The 24574-nt window shown below is 44.6% G+C and overlaps 1 protein-coding gene across 21 annotated transcripts in view; it reads right to left on the bottom strand.

Annotated features, from left to right (window-relative positions):
- Positions 1–24574, bottom strand: part of MICAL3 (microtubule associated monooxygenase, calponin and LIM domain containing 3) — a 1349174-nt gene that overhangs the window by 368118 nt on the left and 956482 nt on the right. For 20 of the 21 annotated variants that reach the window (XM_069228050.1, XM_069228034.1, XM_069228049.1 and 17 more), the window contains 2 exons: positions 20158–20307; positions 2773–2835 (listed from right to left, as the gene is read on the bottom strand). In XM_069228050.1, the coding sequence (XP_069084151.1) occupies positions 2773–2835; positions 20158–20307 (213 nt within the window). The remainder of the gene's footprint in view (positions 1–2772; positions 2836–20157; positions 20308–24574) is intronic. The other variant, XM_069228046.1, reaches the window with a different exon arrangement.

The raw sequence follows: 24574 nt of genomic DNA, 5'->3' as shown, positions 1-24574 counted from the left end.
AGCATGCCACCAACTTGGTTGGTGGGTGAGGGGTCTTTTTAACATAACCTAAGTGTATTTCTTTTCACAATTTTAGTGTTTGGAACATCACATAAGTACGTGGACAGATCAAAATGATGTATTGCAAAACTACCTGTGTTTGGGGGGGTTGGGGGGGGGGCACCTATGTTTTTGGTCCCGGGTGCGGCCTTCATCTAGGGAAGCCTACCAAACCCAGACATGTTTTAAAACTAGACCCCCCAAGGAGCCCAGTGGTGTGGCTTGCCTGGATCCCCCAACATTTTCTTACCCAGACTCCTCTGCAAACCTCAAAATTTGCTTCAAAAAGCATATTTTCCTCACTTTTCTTTGTAGGATCACCGCTCCAGGCACACATTTCCTACCACCCAGCATTCCCCTCAGTCTCCCAAGTAAAATGATACCTCACTGGTGTGGGTCCCCAAAGCAGAGTCAGCCTAAAAGATGTATAAAAGAAAAAGATGATGTGCTTATCAACTCACTGTGCTAACCCCTCAATCTCTACAGGTTATTGGCATTTTTCTGTTGCAGGCACCTGAGCCACCCACACAAGTAAGGTATAATTTTTATCTGGAGACTTGGGGGAACGCATGGAAGGAAATTTGTGGCTCCTCTGAAATTCCAGAACTTTCTGCCACCGAAATGTGAGGTGAAAGTGTTTTTTGGCCAAACTTTGAGGTTTGTAAAGGATTCTGCGTAACAAAATCTGGTGAGAGCCCCACAAGTCACCCAAATCTTGGATTCACCTAGGTGTCTAGTTTTAAAAAATGCACAGGTTTGGTAGGTTTCCCTAGTTGCCAGTTGAGCTAGAGGCCAAAATCCACAGGTAGGCACTTTGCAAAAAACACCTCTGTTTTCTATGGGAAAAGGTGATGTGCCCATGCTGTGTTTTGGGGCATTTCCTGTCGCGGGCACTAGGCCTACCCACACAAGTGAGGTATCATTTGTATTGGGAGACTTGGGGGGGGCGCTGGGTGGAAGGGAATTTGTAGCTCCTCTCAGATTCCATAACTTTCTGTCACCGAAATGTGAGGAGAACGTGTTTAAGCCAAATTTTGAGGTTTGCAAAGGATTCTGGGTAACAAAACCTGGTGAGAGCCCCACATCTTCGATTCCCCTAGGTCTCTAGTTTTCAAAAGCGCACAGGTGTGGTAGGTTTCCCTAGGTGCCGGCTGAGCTAGAGGCCAAAATCTACAGCTAGACACTTTGTAAAAAACACGTCATATTTCAATGTAAAAATGTGATGTGTCCATGTTGTGTTTCCTGTCGTAAGCATTAGGCCTACCCACGCAAGTGAGGTACCATTTTTATCGGGAGACTTGGGGGAACACAGAACAGCAAAACAAGTGTTATTGCCCCTTGTCTTACCTTTCATTTTTTACTTCCAAATGTAAGACAGTGTGTAAAAAAGACATCTAATTGAGAAATGCCCTGTAATTCACATGCTAGTATGGGCACTCCGGAATTCAGAGATGTGCAAATAACCACTGCTTGTCAACACCTTATCTTGTGCCCATTTTTCAAATACAAAGGTTTTCTTGATACCTATTTTTCACTCTTTATATTTCAGCAAATGAATTGCTGTATCCCCGCAACCAGAAGAGTCCAGCAGAAGTAACGGTATATTGTTTTCAAAAATCTGACATCCCAGGAAAAAGTTACAGAGTGAAACACTGAGAAAAATGGCTGTTTTTTTCACCTCAATTTCAATATTTTATTTTATTTCAGCTGTTATTTTCTGTAAGAAACCCCTGTAGGATGTACACAAATTACCCCTTGCTAAATTCAGAATTTTGTCTACTTTTCAAAAATGTTTAGCTTTCTGGGATCCAGCATTGCTTTCACACCCATTTCTGTCACTAAGTGGAAGGAGGCTGAAAGCACAGAAAATTGTAAAAATGGGGTATGTCCCAGTAAAATGCCAAAATTGTGTTGAAAAATTGGGTTTTCTGATTCAAGTCTGCCCGTTCCTGAAAGCTGGGAAAATGGTGATTGTAGCACCGCAAACCCATTGTTGATGCCATTTTCAGGGAAAAAAACACAAGCCGCCTTCTGCAGCGCTTTTCCCCCATTTTTAAAAAAATAACTAAATTTTCGCTGTATTTTGGCTAATTTCTTGGTCTCCCTTCAGGGGAACCCACAAAGTCTGGGTACCTCTAGAATCCCTAGGATGTTGGAAAAAAAGGGCCAAATTTGGCGTGGTTGGCTTATGTGGACTAAAAGTTATAAGGGCCTAAGCGCGAACTGCCCCAGAAAAGGCTTGGGACCTGAGGGGGAAAAGGCCTGGCAGCGAAGGGGTTAACGAAAGATGATTTCAACAAACACCGATTCAGTTGTCTAATAACCCAAGTACTTTAGATTACAAAAGAACGCTAGTGTGCCTGAGTTGGTGCATAACACAATGTCTGACAGTTTCGCAATTCTGTGCACTAACTGGTTAGTAATCCTCACTCGTTTACATGCAACAGCTTAATTGAAGCCACTACTGTGGAACCCCTTTCCGGCTGTGTCCTGCAGCCGATTTTTAAGTGTTAAATAGCAGGCTTCTTCCATGCACACATTCAACTATGAGGTAAGCGTGGCATGCGCTGTGACCCCTCGTCCTTTGTCGCCTAGAATAGAGCAGCATGCAGCAAGAAGCCAAGTGACGGCTCCTGTGTTAACTTCAGAGACAAGAACAGCCCGGCTAAGGTGGACGGAGCCAAGAAGGGGTGTTATTGCAAAGTGTGCAATACAGGAAATATCACCAGCTACCTCCTGGGACTGACTCCAACCAGGCTCGTACTGCCTCATGGCGTGGAGAGGAATGGTCTGGCGCTGAATAAAATAAATAAAAAACACATACAAATGATGTGAAAAAAAGAATTCCATTAAAGTTTCTTAAACTCAGAAACGGAATGATAAAACACGAGACATATGAAACATGGCGCTGCATGATGGGCACACACAGTTAATAACACAACAGGTATTTCTGGAAGTTTTACTGTCCAATGGTTGGGTTAGTTTTGAGATCAGCTAAAACAAAAAAAGGGAAAACCAAGAGGTAATGGAAAGAACAAACGAACTTACAAAAAAGACATAATAGCTACATTGTTTTAATAAAGAGAAGTTTACAAGAGGCTAGGTCCTTTGGCACAGTCTTCACAGTCTTAACTCAACATACACAGGTGAAGTAAAAAATAAATAAATCACTGGATAACACCCACACAGTTTTTAATGCAATATGATTCTAGTTTTAATTTTTGATAAATATAATGTACAACACTGCGATTATTCTGTATTGCAAAGGCTGCAGCAAGACATTGGCATCTGACCTCATAGCGCACTAATCTTTTATATACGCCTAACACAAGGCGAACCAATGTTGATAAGCATTAGAACAACAAAAGATTGAGTTCAAACTTGCAAGGATCCAAACGTACGTCTTGCAGGATATATGAAGCTGTCTGCGGCCTTTGTGTGAGGATCAAAGTTATTTTACCATGACTAATTTATGACCTGCAAATTACACAGGATCTCAGCAACAATCGATTACTCCACTGTGCTATGCAACACACATCTGTGTCCTACACATTAAATGGAATGCTCTGCAGAAGGAACCATGTTGGCTATTTTATGATGATTCAAGTGTGAGATTAGAAATCACACACACCTCTTCAGTGAGTGCATTAATCAACTAAACTAACGTACCATTGCTACACCCTTGGACTTCCCGCAGACATATACATCGTTAGGGCGGTGTTTAGGTCCCTAGGCCATCCATTCTGCTTGTAACCACAAAAGTAAGTAAGAACAGCTTCACTAGCTTATTTACTTGTTAATTTCCTTGGGGTCAAAGTAAAAAATAAAATAATGGTGAGGTCTGACAACCTTTGGTGTGGTCTTCCCCCAAACCTTTTGCCTTCTCACCTCAGGTTTGCTGAAATCCGTTGTTGTTGGCTTTTGGACTCTGTGCATATTACCAGTGCTAAAGTGCTTGTACTCACTCCTTAAAACATGGCAGAATTAGCTCACACCCAATTGGCACATTTAATTTACTTATAAGTCCCTAGTAAAATAGTACTACATGTACCCAGGACCTGTAAATTAAATGCTACTAGTGGGTCTGCAGCATGTATTGTGCCACCCACTTAAGTAGTCCTTTAAAAAAATGTCCCAGGCCTGCCATTGCACTCTGTGTGCAGCTTCAAACTGCAAAATCAACCTTGTAAAATAAACTTTTTGCCAGGCCTAAACCTCCATTTTAAATGCATATAATTCACCCCTATAGTAGCCCAAGAGTGCACTATATTTAAAAGGTAGGACATGTTTTTACGTTCTACAACTGCTGGTGGTGAAAAGCACCCAAATTAATTTTTACCTAATGTAAGGCCTTTCTTGTCCACAGATAATATTGAGTTACCTTTTAACATTTAAAAAGTGCAAACTTTTGATTGGCAACAGATACAAATGTCATGTTTGGTCTCAAAAGAATTGCAACAGCAACTTTAAGTAAGTCTTCAGCAGTAAAGATTTAAGTTACAAATCTGAAAATGCTACTTTCATTGAGCTAACAATTTGGTTCCTGGGTCACATGACTGAGTAATTGGTAGCTGGCCTTTGTGTAATCCTCCTAGGCAGTGAGACAAAGGGGGACAAGGTGGTGGCAGGATAGGACATCCTGCCAGCTTGGGTGGGGTGGAGCTGTTCCCTGCCCCACTAATATTTTGAAGGGCTGCCTCCAGCAAACTCAGAGGAACTCAACAGCAGCCTACTGCACCCTAGACCACTTGGAGCCTGGGCACAGAAGGAGATATCCAGAACCAGATGTGAGGATAGTCTTGAAGTTTCCTCCATGTCAAAAGTTGGCACCAGGTATAAATATGATGCCCTCAGACCAACTTTTCAGTATACTCCTGGACTTGCTGGCATTACAGAAGAAAGCCTGCCTTGTTTCCTAGAGGACCGCCCTGCGGCTTGAGGCCAGCCTTTCCCCGCAGAGCACTGCCCTGCTGCTTTAAGGGAACTGCCCTGCTGCTCGAGGCTTGCCTTGTTCCCTAGAGGACTGGTCTGGTTCTTGTGGCTTGTCTTGCTCTCTGAGGAGGAAGACTCAACCTGCACCCTTCACAGCAGGCTACCTAAGTGACTCCAAGGGTTAACTGTTTGACCTCCTGTTCTAAGCTACAAGGACATTAATAGCTCAAGAGCATTTCCTTCAAATACCAAGCTGACCTGCTGCAACAAGCCCTGCCTAGACCTGTAACTGTCTGCTGGCCTCTACTGGAGTGAGTTCCTGATCCCCATGAGGTGCCTCCCTAGGTCCTGGACCCTTGGCTGGCATCATTCGAGCTCCTCCTGTGAAAGTTTGATTTTTTGAATTTTCTGCGTCAGACTTTGAGAAGCAAACTATTTTCAGCTGAACTAATCTGGTCCCTGAATGCGGCCCACGCTCCATTGCGGTCAGCTGGAACTTGTGACCTTCCCCCCGTCTACACGATCAGATGACCACAAGTAGCGATTTGTGCTTTTAGTTGCAATGCTTACCTAAAACACTGAAATTGCATCTCTCTGTTTTTTCTGACTGTATTTACGCTATGTTGATCTCAATTTATTAAAATGTTTTCTTTTTGTTAATTGTTTTGGCATTTTTCTTTGTGTTTTCACTTTATTGCTGTTTGTGTGCCATATAAATACTTTACAAAACACCTCTACATTTAGCCTGACAGCTCTGTGCCAGCCAGCTAGAGGGTTATGCACAGGTCAATTCAGTAACTTGTGGTTCACCATGACAAGGATTGTGGTAGTTGCTCGAGGAGTGTTTTCACCACCCCAACTAATAACCCAACTTCTTACAATAATGCATACAGACTGGCAGGCTATAAGCTGACTTCCACTGTTATTTATTAAAGAATAAGTTAATAAATCCTTAAAATTCACATAAAAAATGACAAGGAAAGCAGCAAGTTCACAACATTTTACAAGTTTATATCTTTTGGAATTATTTTGAAACCTCCCCAGTGCCAGTTATGTTTCTAGGATGCTCAAAGGAAAACCACAAGCCAAAGCATAATCAATTTGTGCAGCAGAGTTTGCTAATAGCATGAAGCAAAAGAAGAGGATTTAGAAAAACACTGCATTTATGAGAATAAGACATGCGCACAAGAGAGAATTGATCGATACACTCCATTTTACTTGAAATGGAAGCTCATTAACACAAAAGCACATTTTAAGAGGCTTCCGTCTGAAAACAGGATATAGTGAAACGGTCAAATAAGAACTCACACCTAGGGCTGTTGAGTAATTTAGATCACCAGCCCTATGTGTTAGAAAGGACAATCCTTAAGTGGTTTCTGGAATAACAACGTCATACTGGACAAGTGGGTATGGACCTGCATGTGCTACAGCTCAGCCCACGAAAGGGCTAAAGCACCTACTGAAGCAGAGCCAACCTGACATAGGTTTACAACTCAAAGGCATAGCTTACACTTCTGCAGAAGAGTTTAAAACCTGCATGGCAACCTCAGAACGGAGTATCAATCGCTGTGCTAATAGGGTGAGCCATTGAGGTTCAGAGGGATGGTTCATTAAAAAGCTTCTACAACTTAAGAACGCTTCACAGCTCCTCAGAGAAGACACCACATTACTTGAAAGTATCTGACAGTGAGTTTGCCAAGAGAGGTTATAATTAAATATAATTTCCCAGTATTTATAATGAGAAACAGTTGCCAGTTTTTCACTGCATACCATTTCACTATTGTAACGGAAAGGATTTCTATGCATTTCATGACTTATTTAAATGGCAAGAACAGTGAAAAACAAGTTACTTACCTTCGGTAATGCATTATCTGTCAGAGACAATATCAAGCATTGCTTCCCATTGAATTTCCCAGGCATCAGACTGGATCGGGAAAGTTTTGCATGAGCAGTACCCCTGTCTGCTGTCAGGTGTCTTTGTTTGGTTTCTGCATCGTTGGTACTGGAAGTAAAGTTGCGGTCACCAATACACGTGCTACCCTGGCATGCGTACGTCAGTTACTTTTAACAACTTTCCACGCTAAAAGCACAGAGCCATGAAGTGAACTGACGAATGTATGTAAAAACTAGGGCTCTGAAAGGGAACAACCATAGATCTAGAAATCTGTCTGCAGAGCGGGGAGGCATGGGTAGGTCTGTAAGGAATCTGCAGTTAGATAATTTCTGTGACGAAGGTAAGGTAACTTGTTCATCTGCTAAAAAACTTCTAGCTGCAGATTCCTCACCTTTGAATGGATACCCAAGCCATACCCTCCTGGCGGTGGGCTGCGGGCAAATTTTCTAAACTAGAAAGACCTCCCCCGGGACCGAACGGGCGAAATGCCCACCCCTGTGGAACTAACAGTCCAGGCAGTAGTGTTTGGCGAACATGTGCAGGGATGACCACATTGCTGGCTGGCAGATGTCCAGGACTGGGACCCCACAAGCTGACGTCATGGTCGCGGCAATTTCCTCTGGTGGAACAGGCCCTTAAACCCTCAAGAGGGCATTTTTTTAGCCAGGGCGTAGCAGATCTTGATACAGAGAATGACCCAGCGCAAAATGGTTAATTTCTGTATTGCCTGACTTTTGTTCCTTTTTTTTGTACTCCTACATAGTCCACGAAGAGTTAGTCGCCCAACCAGAGCTCTTGTGCAGTCATAGTAGAACAGCAATTCTCTTTTTGGGTCCAGACGGAGTCGCTCCTCTTCTTTAGAGGGATGGGGAGTAAAATAAAAGGAGGGCAGGGTGATAGATTGTCCCAAATGGAATGGCGTCACCACTTTAGAGCGGAAAGAGGCCCGGGTGTGAGGTACCGCTGTAAGAGAACACAGTAAGACAGGGAGGGCTTGGATGATAAGACCTGCAGCTCACTCACCCTCTGGGCAGATGTTATTGCCACTAGGAAGGATGTCTTGATGGTAAGCAGCCGAAGGGGACAATTGTGTAGTGGCTCGAAAGGAGCACACAAGGTATGAGAGAACCAGGTTCAGGACCCACTAAGGAATGATGAAGGGAGAAGGGAGAAATCGATTCACAATAGGGGACTTAAAAAAAGGGTTGTTCAGGCAGCCAAAGGAAGGCGGACAGAGCAGAGCAGAGCCCAGTTGGGTAAGGGCAAGAATGAAGAGAGTTATATCAAAGAGGCAGAAAGAGGGTCGATAGACGTTTCTGTACAATACTTTTACAGATGTTTGCCAATGGCAAACATATACCCTTTAGGGTGGGTGGACTCCCTGCCAACAAGATAATTTACAGACTACAGTAGGAAGGTCAAAAGCTATCAACTGTTGCAGTTCAATCTCCATGCAAGAAGGCAGAGAGTTAACAGGTTTGGGTGGAGGATACTCCCCTGTTGCAGCAACAGAAGATCCTCCTGAAGGGGCTGCCTGATGGGAGGATCGATGCTCATTTTCAGAAGCTCAGGATACAAGACTCAACATGCCCAGTCCGGAGCCACAAGAATGTCTTGAGAACCCTGGGCAGAAGTGGTATGGGTGGAAAGGCAAACAGGAGGCCTGAACTCCTGTCTCGACGAAAAACTCCAACGCGCAATACGGCTGACATTGCATGTTCTCTTCAACCTCAAACAGATCTAACCAAGACTCTCCCCACTACTAAACAGGCCCCTGTACCTCCATGAATGAAGACACTACTCGTGATCCACTAGGCATCAATGGCTGAGTTTGTCTGCCCTGACGTTCAGAGAACCTGCCAGGTGTTGAACCATCAGGCTTATGCCCTGCTGTTCCAGCCATGTCCAAACGCAGGGCCCCCGACCTCCTTGTTGCAGTACCACATAGTGGTGGTGATGTCCATGAACACTTGGAGTAACTTCCCCTTGACTCAGGGAAGAAATGCTTTTGCTGAATCGCCCGGAGCTACAGAAAGTTTATGTGGAGTCTGGATTCTGCCAGAGATGAGAGCACTCTTATGTCCACCTCTCCCTGATGGCCACCCCATTACAGGAATGATGCATCTCTCACGATTGTCAGATCTCAACGGGTGAAGGTAGAGGAGTCTGCCATTGACCCAATTGCGGTTCATAAGCCACCACATGTCTTTTGCAGTCGCCTCAGAGATATGGACCAAGTCGGAGAGATTCTCCTGATGTTGCACCCACTGGAACTTCTGGTCCCACTGCAGAGCCCGCATATGCCATCCAGCATGATTCACCAGCAGGATGCAGGAGGCCATGAGGCCCAGCAGCCTCAGAGTCATTCTCGTCGAAATCCAGGATAGAGGCTGAAACATCAGTATCATAACCCAAATATCCTGGACTCCATTGCTCTGGCGGATAAGCCCAAAACTGCACTGTGGTGGTCATTACGACCCTGGCGGTCAGAGACCACCAGGGGTAATGTGGCGTCCGTACCGCCAACAGGCTGGCGGTACGGAGACCAGTATTACGACCGCGGCGGTAGCACCGCCGGGCCGGTGGTTTCCTGCCGGTTTAGCCCCGGCGGTGATAATCCACCAGGGCAGCGCTGCAAGCAGCGCTGCCCTGGGGATTATGACCCCCCTACTGCCAGCCTGTTTCTGGCGGTTTGCACCACCAGGAAGAGGCTGGCGGTAAGGGGTGTCCTGGGGCCCCCTAACAGGGCCCCGGACAGCTTTTCACTGTCTGCATAGCAGACAGTGAAAAGCGCGATGGGTGCTACTGCACCCGTCGCACGTCCGCAACACCGCCAGCTCCATTAGGAGCCGGCTCCTATGTTGCGGCCTCATCCCCGCTGGGCCAGCGGGAGTAAACTTGGTTTGCGCCCGCCAGCCCAGCGGGGATGTCGTAATGGGGTCCGCAGGAGTGCGGCAGCATTAGCGGCCGCACAGCGGTTACCGCTTGGCGGGCGGCTACCTAATGACCCCCTATGTCTGGAACAGCTCCAATAAAAGGTAGTGTCTGAAAAGGAGGCAGATGTGATTTTGTCAGGTTTATAGTGAAGCCCAGCGAACGCACAAGGTCCTCCATAGTCTGAAGGTGAGAGACAGCAGCTGGGGCGAACCCGCCTTAACACCCAGGAATCAAGATAGGGGAAGACTGAAACCCCTAACCTGCGCCGATGAGCTGTGATCACTGCCATCACCTTGGTGAACACCTGAGGGGTGCTGGTAAGGCCAAAGGAGAGCATGGTGAACTGAAAGTGCTTGCGACCTACCTTACACCTCAGATAAACGCATGTGGGCAGGCAGGATGGGAATATGAAAGTCAGCATCTTGAATTTCTCCTTTTTAAGGAAGAGATTGACGGTTCGGGGTCTAGAATAGAGCAAAGACCCTTGATCTTTTTGGGAATCAAAGTAGCAGGATTAACAACCACTGCCAACTTCTGATATCGGAAGTCCTTTTATAGCTCTCTTGGCAAAGAGAGCTGTAACTTTCTCTCGGTGCAGACACAGATTATCCTTTGCCAGCTGTTCTTGTATTTGTGATATAGGGGGGAGGAAAAGCCCGGAAAGGGAGGGAGTAGCCCCTCTGAATGATCTGCAAGACCCATTTGACTGATGCAGTGGACTGCCAGTGGAGGCGATAATGTTGGACTCTCCCTCCAACTGGGCACCCATGGCCTTACCGAACCAGACTAGGAGGGCTTAAAGGCTGCAGCTGCCAGGGAGTTCGTGGTGGATGACTTCTGGCTACCAGACCCACGGGGTCAGAATGAACAGCTTCCACGTCATTGCGTGGCTTGGGGAGCCAGCGCAGGTCGGTGGCTGGCACAGGGCTGGCGCGGCGGCACGCCACTTCCATAGGCACAAAAGGGGCAAAAGGCAGACCAGTGACCGCAATGCAAGGCTGGTGGAAGAAAACATTTCTTGCCTAAGCTATCCAGCCTACCCTGTCTGGTGGAGCAGCAGGGCACGTGCCATGGGAGGCTGAGGATTGGACTACCAAGCTCTCAAAGGTGGGGTGTGAGGTAAGGATCTAGAATCCCCTGCAACAGGAACCCATGTTCTGGATTTGGACTAAGTTTCCAGCATAACATCAGTCAGTGCTTCATTAAAGGGCAACATGGGTTTGGATGAGGAAGCCCCAGGCTTAAGCACTTCCGTTAAGAGGTTAGTCTTGACTGCCGCTAAGAGAAACTCAAGGTAAAGGACCACCGCTACCAACCTCACCACCATTACATAAGATTCCCCTCCTACATAGCCATGTATCTGGAAATGTGTCCATTCCACTGGGATCTCCCAGTTCCTCATACCAGTCCAAAATATCATTAGGGGTTTCTAACTGGTATTCTAAAGAGTCCGTTGACCCCTTCCACTCTTCTCCCATGCCTAGCTAATTCAGAAAATGCTCAGGCAACGACTTAGAGCCACTGGGCCCTGTTGGCACCAGAACTGGCATCAATAAACTGAGTTGTCAGGAATGAGAATGGAGCTGGCGGTGCCAGTGAGTGCCGGAAGCATTGGTGTCGAGAACGATGTAGGAGAAGGGCACGTTGTCATGACTGGCACTGATCCGTTTTTGAGATCTGATCCAAGAGATCCCATCGGAGCTCTTGGCGCAGAACCTGATGGGGCTCCTCTGACCCCCAGGGGGCCAGAAGGTGCTCTGGAGGGGTCGCCCCGCTCAAATATCAGACACATGGCCTGGTAGAAATCATTCAACTGAGCAGAGGTCGCGCCGGCTCCTAGAAATGGGGGAGGCGCAGAGTTGGACCTGGCAACGGCTCTGCAGAACCGCACCTGGAACGCCAATGTTCCTCACTAGTTGCGCCAGCCGATAGGTGAGGCAAAGTATAAGTCTGTTTAGATTTCTTCTTTCTCTACCTCTTCCCCAAGTGTCCACAGGGCCTCGAGTGGAATGAAGAGGACTCGGGGCTCCTGGAGCAGTCCTGCGACCACCTTATCGATCGGGACCTAGGAGCCACGCTAGCTGGCGTCGACCGACAAGCCACAGGCAGCTTTAGGTACCACTCCTTCAAAGCTTTCCGCACCATGGCCCGGCAGTCCGAGCATGACTTTGTGTTGTGGTGGCACTCGAGACACCATAAACAGACCAGATGGGGGTCTGTAACAGATATGGAGTGGTGACAGGCACCACACGGCTTGAAACCTGCCTTTCTAGAAGACATCCTTCAACACACCAAAAATAGTCAACAAAAAGAAAAAGAAAAAGAAAAAAAAACTGTCAAAAAGAGACAGAGGGTTAGCTCTTCTTGGGATCAGTGCTGACTGTGTGAAAAGAAAAGAACTGACGTCTGTGCTACTGGGTGGCACCTATATAGGTGACCGCGATGTCACTTCTTGCGCCAAAGATGACGCCCTGTGTAACCGAATGAAGCCACCTGAAGGCACCCAGGGGTACTGCTCATGCAAAAGTTTCCAGATCCAGTCTGACGTCTGGGAAATTAAAAGGTAAGGGATCTGCAAAAAGAAGTCTCCATCAGATAAGGCTGTGTATTAACAAGGATTCTGATATTGATTGCAACAGCTGTTACTTTGTAACTACATGTTCCCATATCAGAAATGTTTGTGTCAAGTTCTGCAGCTAACTGAGGATTCCATCTTCTGCACTTGATAACACTGTGTGATCTTAAGTAAAGCATTTATTCTATGTGGTTTGGCTTACTTTTCTGCCAGAATCAGAAATGCCTCAAAACACACAATGCTTTTATTAATAAGTACTATAGATATTACGAAATCCTTTCAAATCGACGAAGACATTTAACATGAAGAACACATTCTGAGGGGTATTTGTCCACTGTATCTAAGTGGCTTCTTCACTCTCTGGCCCTTCACTGTGTAACCTGTAATTTGTTTGTACTTTGTAGAACAGCAGATGGTTGAGACTTTGCTAGGTAGGCACTGGCATTCCCAGCTAATGCCACATGTGATTGTAAATAAAGGGGCATCAGGGGCCTCACATGTTTCTACTAACTGGAAAACAATATAAGTACCAAGTTTTGGTGATTACATGTGCACTAGTTCGGTCAACGTCTTAACCCTCTGCAGTAGCACATGGGCATCTGTTCTACCTCTGGGGTTAGTCTATCTACGGTAAAAATGAACACTGCAATTCCATTTGCATCTTAGTCAAATCAAATCATACTTTATTTTGACCATTGGTTATAAAAGTTACACATAAAATAGTAAGAAAGTAAGATAATTCGTTATTGCTGAGCTTTCACACTAGCTTGAGATAAAATTTACAATACAAATAGCTTCTCTAAAACCGTCAAATACTGACAATAAAAAGTCAATCATAGGCAATAGCTAACTATAGTCCACCATTGTTCCCATTACATAACTTAACATTTAGATGCAAAGGTTTCTAAAACGTCTGCATCATATTGAAAAAATAATACAAATATTTAAAAGCTAGCAAAGCAGTAAAAGGTGGTTACAGATTCAAATTTCCAGGATAATACGATCATCAAGACAAAAACAAACAGCCCGGCCCAAGATTTAAAGTGCTAAATTGATGTTATAAGGTGATACAGTTTCATAATAATTTAGATGACATACTTTGACAAAGAAAGCCTATTACCTGCACAGTCATATAACCAAATTTAAGCACAGTCAAATCATTGAAAAACACATGCATAGTGTGTTAAAAAGCTTATATCATAACTTAAAACAGATATCATATTAATGTTAAGATAGCACGAAAACCGAACAAATGCATAAAAATAATTCTTTGCGACGGACACTGGTGATAAGATAGCAGAAACAAAGGATGATTACCCACATATTGTCTAAGAGAAGTCTATTCCAAAGCCCTGTCCAAACCGCATGGTCAAATGGAACTTTGCCCATAACACGGGCCATATGCTGAAAGCTGGTACTGTAATAGTCCTATAGCGAATGGACCAAGCTGCTGACAAATTTTTAGTAACCGCACTCACTACCAGTGTGGATGGGTCATATTTGCAAATTCTATTCTATGAGCATTAGCACGATCGTATAAAAACCAGAGACTTGCACAATGGGATAATCCATTTTTCCCTTGGACTCTGATATGGGGGACAGAAAAAAAACACATGTTCGGTTGATTCCACACATGGATTGCAATTTATGCATTTATTGGCCTCAGAACTATTCTGCGACCATCGGGCAGTGAAACTGTTAACTAGTAAAGTACCTTATCTAAACTGAAGGTATAGAGCACGAACATGTGCAGGTATTGAGAGATCTAGGAATTGCTCAAGCCACGGTCTGTTTGGTGAGCAAAAATTGTGATGTTAAACGGCCCAACCTGTTACTATGAAGAATCTGCTCATTGGCCTCCTCCCAATATCGCAGTTTGACCAATGAAATAGCATTAGCTGGGATCAACTCAGGCCTCTCCCAAAATTGGGGGAAACCCAAATTTTCCCAGACTGATTTCGTCTCCCTCAGCCAGATGACTTTTTCCAGCTACATTGATTCCTTATAAGTTCTCTGATTGCCTTGTGAAAAGGTTCCAGTTCCTCTGTTCTCCAAAGGCGGATCCAATATAATAGAGGTCTCAAACCCGCTACATCTTTGATGCTATTCATACCGAGATCGATTCTAAAGGGGGTCATCGGGGTACCCGTCCTCCTTCCTGGCTATTTATCTAATAAAATCGTTCTCTTTAATTTGCAGGACATCCAGCTGTCTGAAAGCCCCATACCTCTTCACCATACAGTGCGGCACCCCAGAACTGAGCTTTGTAGATTTCTACAATGGGGTTTAGTGGGGGGCTAACTACGTCTCTGGCTTTACGTCCCGGAGCCCCTCCTCTTTGGCATATATGTGCTCCTTTTCTGATGTGTGCATCCCATCTACCTGAGTCCATCAGCTTGATCCCCAAGTAATCAAACTCGTTGACCCTTTCCAATAGAATAGAATTCATTAATATGCTAGCTTTCACTTTCTTCTTTCGCCAGCTGCAGACCATAAACGTAGTTTTCCAGACGTTGACTTCCAGGCCAAAGTCTCTACAGAATAAACAAAATTGGTCAACCAGATTTTGGAGTCCCAGGGGTGATTTTGCTGAGTCAAGTTTGCATCTTAGTCAACTTTATAGTTGGATTCCGGAAGCAAGAGGTGCTATGATATACATTTAAAAAGGCACTGAAAATTGCTGCAGGCCACATGTTAAAGTGGTCACTATATGATTGAGCGGCAGCTGCAAATAACGTTACTGAAAACTAAAATGCAAAAGGGGATTGAGGTGGGTATGGGGAGGGCTGGTTCACACACTGTTTAGAGAAATAGGGAAGTGAGGCCTAGAAGGAGGGGGAAGACTGAGGTTGTGACCAAACGGCACACCCTGTACACTCAAAATCCATCAGAAAGAAACTATAGTTGACCCATGCTTCCAACTTTAGCATAGATTCTTGGATAATAAATAGGCAAGGGCCAAGTCAGGTACGTGAAATCGTGAAAAAGAGCAACAGGTGACCTCTGAAATACAAATTAGAGAACGGACAAAGGGCTATGTTGATGAGCAAGGGGTGCACTTTTTTTGGTTTAAAAAAAAAAAAAAAAAAGCCAGCTTGGCATTCTCAGAAGAGTGTGAATGACTTTAAAGGGCCATAACGCACTGCACTGGCAGGCATGCTTTGAGATAGTACCCTGATCTAATCACACCACATATCCTTTGCCGCTCTTTGTAAAGTGGTTTAATTCCATGGTATGGATGTGACAATCACAATTTTCTCCATTTTTAATTCACTTGTTCCAAGGCAAGGTTTAGAATATTAGCATAACTGAAGCTACAGGGACTTCTGAAGTGTCTCTGTCTGCTTCATGAGTGGATTGTTGAGATGGGATAGTAAACACTGAGTGGGAAATGTTTAAGCTCTGAGAGTAATCCAGACATTTCCACACTGTCTAAGTAACTTTCCCTACTCCTTTCTCCAGATGTCACCATCATTGATAGCCACCCTACTCTGTACTGAGACAATTCCAATCAATGGCAGACGATATTGCATCTTGCCGTTTTTGAGACATGGAAATATATTTAGGAGGCAGTGCCTAATAGTGACCTCCAGTTTATTATGAGTTATGGTCCTCAGTCATTGGGCAAGTTCTCTCCAATATGTGCCCTGCACACCACATCTGCGGCATTCGTGCAGTACATAAAATTGGAAAAATTGAAAGCGAGCATTACCAGATACTCCTTGAACTAGTGTATGCGCTCTGCTCCAGTCACTGTCCCCTAATGGTTCTAAGAGATCCCCTGTCCCACCCCTTTCATGCTGGGGCTCTGCTTTAAGCCTGTCTTGCTTTACGGCTGTGTATAACGGGGAACCAGTCACCTGTAGGATCCCATATCCAGCACCACGTCCAGGGTGTGTGGGAGCCCTGAGTGTTCAGTAAACATGCCGAGATCTCGCTGGCTGTTTTGGTCAGCTTGGTGCAGTGCAAAAATTGGCCCAGGCCTATGACAAAACTTTCTTTAACCTCCTGGAATGTGATGCATCTCTCCCATGAGTACAGGTCTTAAGTACATTGCACCCACGTCCCTCCACACAGACAAACAGTTGCCAACATATAAATAAGTTAATTGTCATCTTTTGACAACAGCGCCCACGAGCAAAAACAAAAGAAAACATAATAAACTGAGAAAAGACGACTTGGGAACATAAAATAAAATAAGCTTTCATAAACAAAACTTTGCAATTTTGTGCCTGATGAGCACATTTTTGCCAGTCACAAGCCTTCTGTTTGGGGAGCACTGGAAGTTAAAAAGAATAAATAGTACCTCGATCACCTTGGGAGAAGCGGACGTGCACTAATTAAGTAGCATCAATTAGTGCTTGATCCCTGCTCCACACAGAGAAACGGAAATGATGCTAGACATGCCTTGACGTATTACGAGGCTGTAAAGAAGAATGCCACGCAAACCAACAAATGGTGAGCGCCAGGCCCTTTACTGAACACAGCAGTCTAGTGCATGCACTCGCAGGCTCGACCCTAAAAAGGTTGCAGCCACGATAATGGTAATTTACTGCAGAAGGAGGTTTGCGCATAACTGTGCTTTCCAATGTCTGCATCACCTGTTACACCACATATGGGCATTGTAGATCTCAACAGGGGCCCACCATCTAACATGCTGGGATACCTCCCCTCCACCGGGGGCTCCCGCCAGCAGCCACTTTTCCAGTTGTTACCCTCGGATCACTACCTGGCCGCATGCTGTAGCTTTGCCATCTGGTAGTGTAGCTTCAAGTCCGGCAGACCAAGCCCCTTATCCCTTCCATTCATTGTGTCTAGTTTTAGAGTACTCAGCTTCGTTTTCCAAACCAAATCAATGAGATTAACAGGCTATCAATTCTTTTAACCATACTCGTAGTAATCGGACACTGTGTATTCCACCGGGTGTATAAGCATCGAGGTAGAAGACTGACAGCTGTAGCTTGTTCTAGAAGGCAACTGAAGCCTGTAAGCCAGTCAACACCTGGCCCATATTGAATTCATATTGTTTCTCGGCCGCACTCATAACTTATATCCCTTGTTAGTTTATCTAGCTCCCACCGCAAACCCACCTCGGGGAGTAACTCCTGCCAAAGCTCTCATGGATCAACCTCCAAAGTACAGGTCCAATTACAATCTTGTGGGGAGTTATGAGGAAAATAATCAGAAATATGTTACTTTTAGCATAAGGGATCTCAGTGCTTGAAATGGGAAAATAGAAGTGCAGGTACACCATATCAGAGTACCTGCTTGTTTCTTGGAAGTGCTGGTACTCTCCAATGAAAAGTATTACGTTTCTTTTGAGAAGTGCCGGTACTCTCCCTCTCGAAATAAAAAAGTGCAGGTACTCAGTACCGGCCCATTTAAAGCACTGAGGTCTCTCGATACTAACAGGTGGAAGATCCATCACCCTCAACAGCAAGACTCCACTTCCCAGGAGAGTCTGAACTTCACAGTGGGATGGTTTGATAAGAAGATAGGCTGGATCAGTCTCCTATACCCATGGCGTGAGCGTGTTAAGTAGTATATAATTTATACTTCAGTAAGACCTGTGAAAGTGAAAGAAGAATGTATAATCTTATTTCCCTACAGCTTTTTTGTGTCTTACATCTAGTTAGAGTGTCACCATGGTGGGACAAGAAATGTATTTCTCTCTTTCTATTGGAGTCTCACCTCTCTGCAGGACCCATGTGTCAGCAAGAGTTGGGGTTAGCCCTCCGAGGACTAGCCCAGAATGCAAGGAGGTGAGATCAGGGTTTGAATTCTACAGAAGGCTCAGAGCACGAAAACCTACCCCAGAGGCAAGTAAAAGTGATCACCATGTGATGTTGTATTTTTGAAGCCTATATCTATTCTCCCATTGTCTGCGAGCTCCTGGTTTTTCCTACCTTCACGACTGCCCCTCTTTCAGGAATGGTTTGTGATGTAGACCATACTCGTTCCAATCTCTCTCATTGTCTTTACTAGGAAGTTTGCTCATGCCTTTTAGCTGCTTGGGGGAGACACTGGTGGCTCTTTCGATATTGAAGACAGATTACATTTCTTCGAAGACATGAGCAAAAAATCTTAAGAGGAAGGCCTCCATGTCTGTGCCCTCAGCTATTGCAAAGCTCTTGAAGCAGATGTTTTCACAACATATTAGACTTTCCAGGTCTTCACAGTTCAGCTCTGTCACTCTTGTTCGTATCGTAATGCGGAAAAGCTCATTTTCCAGAGCCTTATTCTTTGCCTTACTTTTTCCCCACTTTTCACCAGGCATATGCCCGCTGAGTTTTTAGGACTGCTTTCAAGAAACCCACTTTCGAGCATAGGTCTGACATGAGGCCCCCAAGACACCGAGCAAATTTCCACCCTGAGTTTCTCTCATAATTTCTCACTTAAAGCATAGAGGCTTTCCAGTAGCTCTGCTCTGGTGAGCACCATAGTGCTGGGCGGTTGAGGCAGTGCTCTGGGGTCTGCAAGTGATTATGGAGCTTGGCAGTCCTTTGTGTACTGAAGAAAGTGTGACACTTTTCTCGGTATGTTTCTTTTGTAGCATGGATGCTTACCTACAATATCAGATTGCGTGTTTTATCAGGAGCCTGGCTGGTTATTGATGACTGTTCAGTTAGTAGCCAGTGTTATGTCTCTAGAACATACAAAAACATGTGATGTGCCGCTCAGAAGGATTTGCAGCATCACATGGGTCTACCCGCATATTTTAAGCTTCATTCCCCCTATGTATTGTGCCTCAGATCACTGATTAGCTGTGGTCAGAGGAGGACACGAGTCTGAGAAACGGAGATGTAGGGGTTGCAATAAATTGTAACAGTGTCAATAAAGAGTGGCGCCTTTCTCCAGTACCACCTATAAGGCTCTTGAGAACTCCAACACTCGAGGCATGCCTTGGTCTGCCCCATCCCAATCCCCATGTTACACTGTGGCCTCAGTCTCTTCTGAGGCGTGGGGCATGCTACGCAGGCCATGCCTTTTTCTGCAGCTGCCTGGCAGTGCGCCCTAGAAGACATTGCACCTACTGATGCCTCAAATATAGTAGCAGAGGCAAAGGGTGTAACAGGCCCCTGCAATGCAGTGGGGGCCCTCAGCCCTCCAGCAGCCCACAAACAGTTCAAGGGGGCTCCATTCAGCCCAAGTTCAATGAATATCTTTGAGATATGGTAGACTCAAGGGCCCACTCATCACATCCTGCAGGGAGCCTCGTTATTTTGTGTTACGCCAATGGCGGAGGCATGGGCCGGAGCTGGCTGAGTCAACTGAATGCAGACGCTGCTGCCCGCAGTCAACCATGCAGGCCACACATCCTCCTCCAGCCTACCAGGGCCGTACCAGAGTGGATGTCGCTCCACCTGCTTCCACAAGTCATCTACGCCCCTCCAGGCCACCACCAGCCCAGGGTTTGCTATAGTCAGTGGTGATCTCCCCACTTCTGCTCAAACACCCCCAGATTGTCACATGGCAGGCCCTTTTGCACTGCAGATTTCAACACCCCTGCTGTCTTTATCAAAAGGTAGCTCTGATGGGATATATTTTCTAGGATTCCTGAAGAGAAAGGCTAATTCCCATTAGAGCGAACCCTGGGCTGTCTAAGCGGCCATCTTGCCACGCCCCCCAAAAGACAGGATCAGATTTTTAACAATCAAGACACACTGGAGTTGAAATGATTGATAACTGATCGTGGGAAAGTAACAGTCGGCAAACTGTAGCTTGCTGTGGAGTCAACTATGGTTAGCCACTATGATTTTACAGGATAGGGAAAGGTTACCTTTTGAAGAAGAGGACCCTTCTGTTGACACCCTTTCATCATTTTCCTCTTCTTTCTCTTTTTTCACTCGGATGTGGGTCCAGTGCACATCTGCCTGGATCTCCAAAGGGTCCACTGGCTGGATAGCTTGCTGCAGTTTCAGATTCCCTGCTGTATTATGGCATGGATTTTATGTTTTGGGGTTAGGTTAAAAGTGAAATGATGCAGGAAAGAAACAGGACAGGGAAGGGAAAGATTTGAGCAAAACAAGAGGACAATAAATATAGGGTTTGACAGAAAAGGAAGAAAATAGTTATTTCAATTAGATTAGAAGAGACTGAGAGACCCACTAAAACACCTAGCAAGGAGCAAACTGAGGAGCAAACTGATAACCAAGACCAATACCTCAGAGCATGCAGTAAGAAATGAAGGAAGGATGCAATTAATTTGTAAAGCCAAATGCCTGAAGCATGCATGCAGTCAAGTTATGCTGTTTATTGGAATTGCCCATCTCCACATGCATTTTTTACAGTATCCTCCATAAAACGTTTCTGATCAACTAGGCCAACAAATGCTTTTAGAAGTGTGCACACAGGGAATGTAGCATCACAAATAAGAGTCTGCGAATATATGCACTATCACTATAATGTGAATAGGATACAATGAAAATGGCCTGGTAAGCAGAGATGAGTCGGCTTGTATCAGTAACAAACATCTATTTGGAATGTCAATGTTTAGGGATTCGTTCAAAATAATATTTTAAAACATTTTTATGTTTTAAAGAACATTACTCAAAACTACACACATTAAACTGAAATGACTGGTTGATCAACAAATGATATTTTGAAACTTACAATTTCTTTTGAGAGTGTCTTCAATCCATTATAAAAGTCAACCTTCTTGACCTCCCTATTTGCCATACACCCTCTCCAGGTTTCACCTTTCTCACTAATGTATATATAAAATGCATTCCTAATGCACGTATCACTAGCCGTGACCACCACATGGTCTGCTTATTTGACTGCAGAAAAATATGCTAGCAGAGGCACCTTGTAAATACCTCTATCATCTCCTCATCAACAAAAGTATGCTTGTTTCCCCCTCGAAGCCTAATCCTTTTAAAACCATGCCAAGTTTTAATTTTTACTGTCCGTCCACGTTTGTTTTATGAATTAAAACTAGAAATATACTGCCGAAATACTTCTATTATCTTTCTAAGGAAACAGTTTCTTCTCACTGATTTCTCTGCAAGGTTAAAACCTTTACATCTCTATATATGGTATGATAAACATTAGCCATTGGTCTTTCCCTGGTTTAAGGAACCGTGCCAAAGTTTGGAACGGTAACTAATTGATTTTTTGACGCTTACTAGAATTTGATCAGAGATTTCTTTTTTATTAATGAACTACGAAGTAAAATCTTTTCACTTAACAATTTAAAGGAATCTAGAGAATGTTAGGTGAAAAGACATTCTAACGTTTCAGACTGGGGAAGGGGGAACTTGAGTAATGTCCCTCAACCTACTACTTTAACCTCAAAATATTTTCTAGCTCATGATTTCTGGAGCTCTCCCCCAACATATCAGAAAGATAATATTTCTTCAAAATAGATTTCTTAATATTTTCAGGATGTAGTACTGGATGAATGCTGTACTTAACATACACAGCCTAACCACTGCTTCATTAATTTACCAGTCGCCTTTTTATACTCTATGGAAATACTAAATATGTGAACAAGAATGTTTTTGGGCTAAGGTTTCCTCAGAGAGGTATGTAGTGCACAACAACATAGTGAACAGTGGCAATACATTTTGCCCTCACTTTTCTCATATGCTATGATCCATCGAAAAGGAACGGTTATTTGCATTCAAACCCACTTTTTCCCCTACAAATGCCATTAACTACATTTTGGTGGATTGCAATTTTATTTTATTTTATTAAAATTACACTGTGTCCTGAATTAGAATACACATTTACTGGGTCTACCACGCAAAAGATGAGCCGGAGATTTGAGTTCTTTTTTTTTTTTGCCCCAACAAGAACGAATGAACAAGTTACTTACCTTTGTTAATGCTCTTTCATGTAGACACCCTATCTAGCCAAAAGATTCCTCACCTTCTGATTAACCCCCCCCCATGTGTCAGACTTGAAATTAAGTCTTCAGCAGTACCTCTGCCAGCAGAAAGATGGCACCAAGTGGCCTTGCACTGACGCCTTTATGCTCTGGAATTGATGTGCTGGGCCAATATAGATGCCACTCCAGCGCGCTGACGTTAGTTACTCTTGAGACTGTCCACACCTGCAGATGTGGAGCCCCAAAAGCAAATTAGCAGACCAGTGTGCAGGTTTCTAGACTGTCTTTTAAAAATAAGATCACAGAACGGGAAGGATGGGAAAAAACTACAGATAGATAGTCTCTCTATAAGAAAGAGTATTACAGAAGTAGCTTGTTCTTCTGATAGAGACTTCTAGCTGGCAGATTCTCACTCACCTTCTGAATAGATACCAAAGCAGGAACTAACAGGAGGCGAGTTTGTGAATGGGCTCAAACCAGAAAGTCATGAAGGACCGAGGGGGCAAAATGCCCTCCTCAGCGGACTTGGCTGTCCAAACACTAGTGCTTTGTGATCGTATGGAGGGACGCTCACATAGCTGCCTGGAAGATAGCTAGGACAGGGACTTCATATGCCAACACAGTGGTGGCGTTTTGGCCCTGGTGGAATGGATGTGTATCCTTCTGAAGACTGCTTCTTTGCCAATGCATAGCAGATCTTAATGCAACATCAGATAGTGTGTTTTTACAAAGCCTTGACTTCTTCACTCCCGCGAACCCCACAGAGAGCTGATCGCCCATTCGGTATTCTCTGGTAGATCTATGTAGTTCAGTGCTCCCTTGGGGTCCAAGCGCTGCAGCATGTCCTCCACATTATAGAGGTAAGGAGGACCATGAAAACCGGAAAGGCTATGGCGTGGTCACCTTGGAACAGTGTCACAACTTTTAGGAAAAAAGAGGCTCTGGAATGGAGAACCAGCTTATCTGGGAAGAGGGTGGTGTACAAAGGATGGACACACAGCACCTGAGCTCACTCACCCTCTGTCCCAAGGTGATGACGGGGAATACATTTTTCAAAGTAATGTGGCTCAAATTAAGCACACATCAGAATTTTCAATACCAAAGTCATATCGCATTGGGGAATCACAAAGAGAGAAAGTGGAAACCGATGCTGTAGCCAATTCAAAAACCTTATCATAACTGTTGATTTCAATAGGGAGAGCTGATCAGGCAACCAAAGAAAATTTGAGAGGGCTGAAAGACAACCTTTGAAGTGCTCAAAACAAGGCCTTGCTGGGTGAGAGTGTTGTGTGTTCCCTTTGGAGCTTAGATAGGGCACTTTTTTTTTTTTATTTAGCTCTTAGCCCCATTGCCTGTGCCCTTTTACACACATACACATTTTATTCATTTGTAACTTAATTTAGCACATCTCACTTTTCAGCTTATTTTATCACCTATCTTTCTGAGAAGGTATAGCTGTTCATGTTTCACATTTATCAGTCCTTTGCACACATTTCACTGTGTGCCCTGTTCAAGGCTGTCATGTTCTGTACACAATAGCTTACTTAGTATTGCTGTTCCAAGAGTTACGGGGTCAACCCTCAAACCGTATCACACCAGGCCTGTTCTAAGAACATGAAATGTTTTGTTATATAAACATCACGTAGGCCTAAGGAGGGTAGAGGGCATTCCAGCCATGGCTGTCTGGGGTTGTACACCATTTCACTGACAGCTTTGCTGATCCTGGCCCAGTCTTTACAGTCAACCGGGAGGACTGCCAGCAGACAACAGGCAGACCCTTGCTGTGTTTCAGGTATGGGGTCGAGGCTCTTCCTATAAAACTGAGATGGCAGAAGTACTAACACCGCTATGCTCTCAGGGATAGACATTAAGGTCTGCAGGATTTACCATATTCATGATTAGATCAGGATAGTGGGTCTGTTCATATGTTTTACTCCAAAAGTCACAATCATCACTATACTATGTTTCATCTGCCTAATAATTGCAGATCATGCCTTTTAGGTTCAGATGCAAGTGCTTTAATAAATACATTGAAACTTATTTTGTATCCTTTTGTCTGCCTTCGCATGTGTGATCCTGTATAACAGAGAAAGGGATATGTTATGTCGACCATGACTTCCCAGAGGAGTCAAACTGTCATGTTTCTAGGCTGTCACAAATCACCTTTACTTTCCAGGCTTGGGTGAGGTGCTGTTAGCTAGTGGACTAAGTGAGGTCGACAGCTTCCAGTGGTGTGGGACTGACTCAGTCACCCACACTAGGTGGTGCTGTTGAGCTAAACTAAGCAGTCTTACCCCCATAGTAAGAGTCCTATGACAAGACAGAGAACAAAGAGCATGAAATCAGACAATCTGGCATAAAAGGG

This window comes from Pleurodeles waltl, chromosome 4_1 (genome assembly GCF_031143425.1).
Source record: "Pleurodeles waltl isolate 20211129_DDA chromosome 4_1, aPleWal1.hap1.20221129, whole genome shotgun sequence".
Classification (NCBI taxonomy): Eukaryota; Metazoa; Chordata; class Amphibia; order Caudata; family Salamandridae; genus Pleurodeles; species Pleurodeles waltl.
This window is presented reverse-complemented; position numbering and strand designations above follow the sequence as displayed.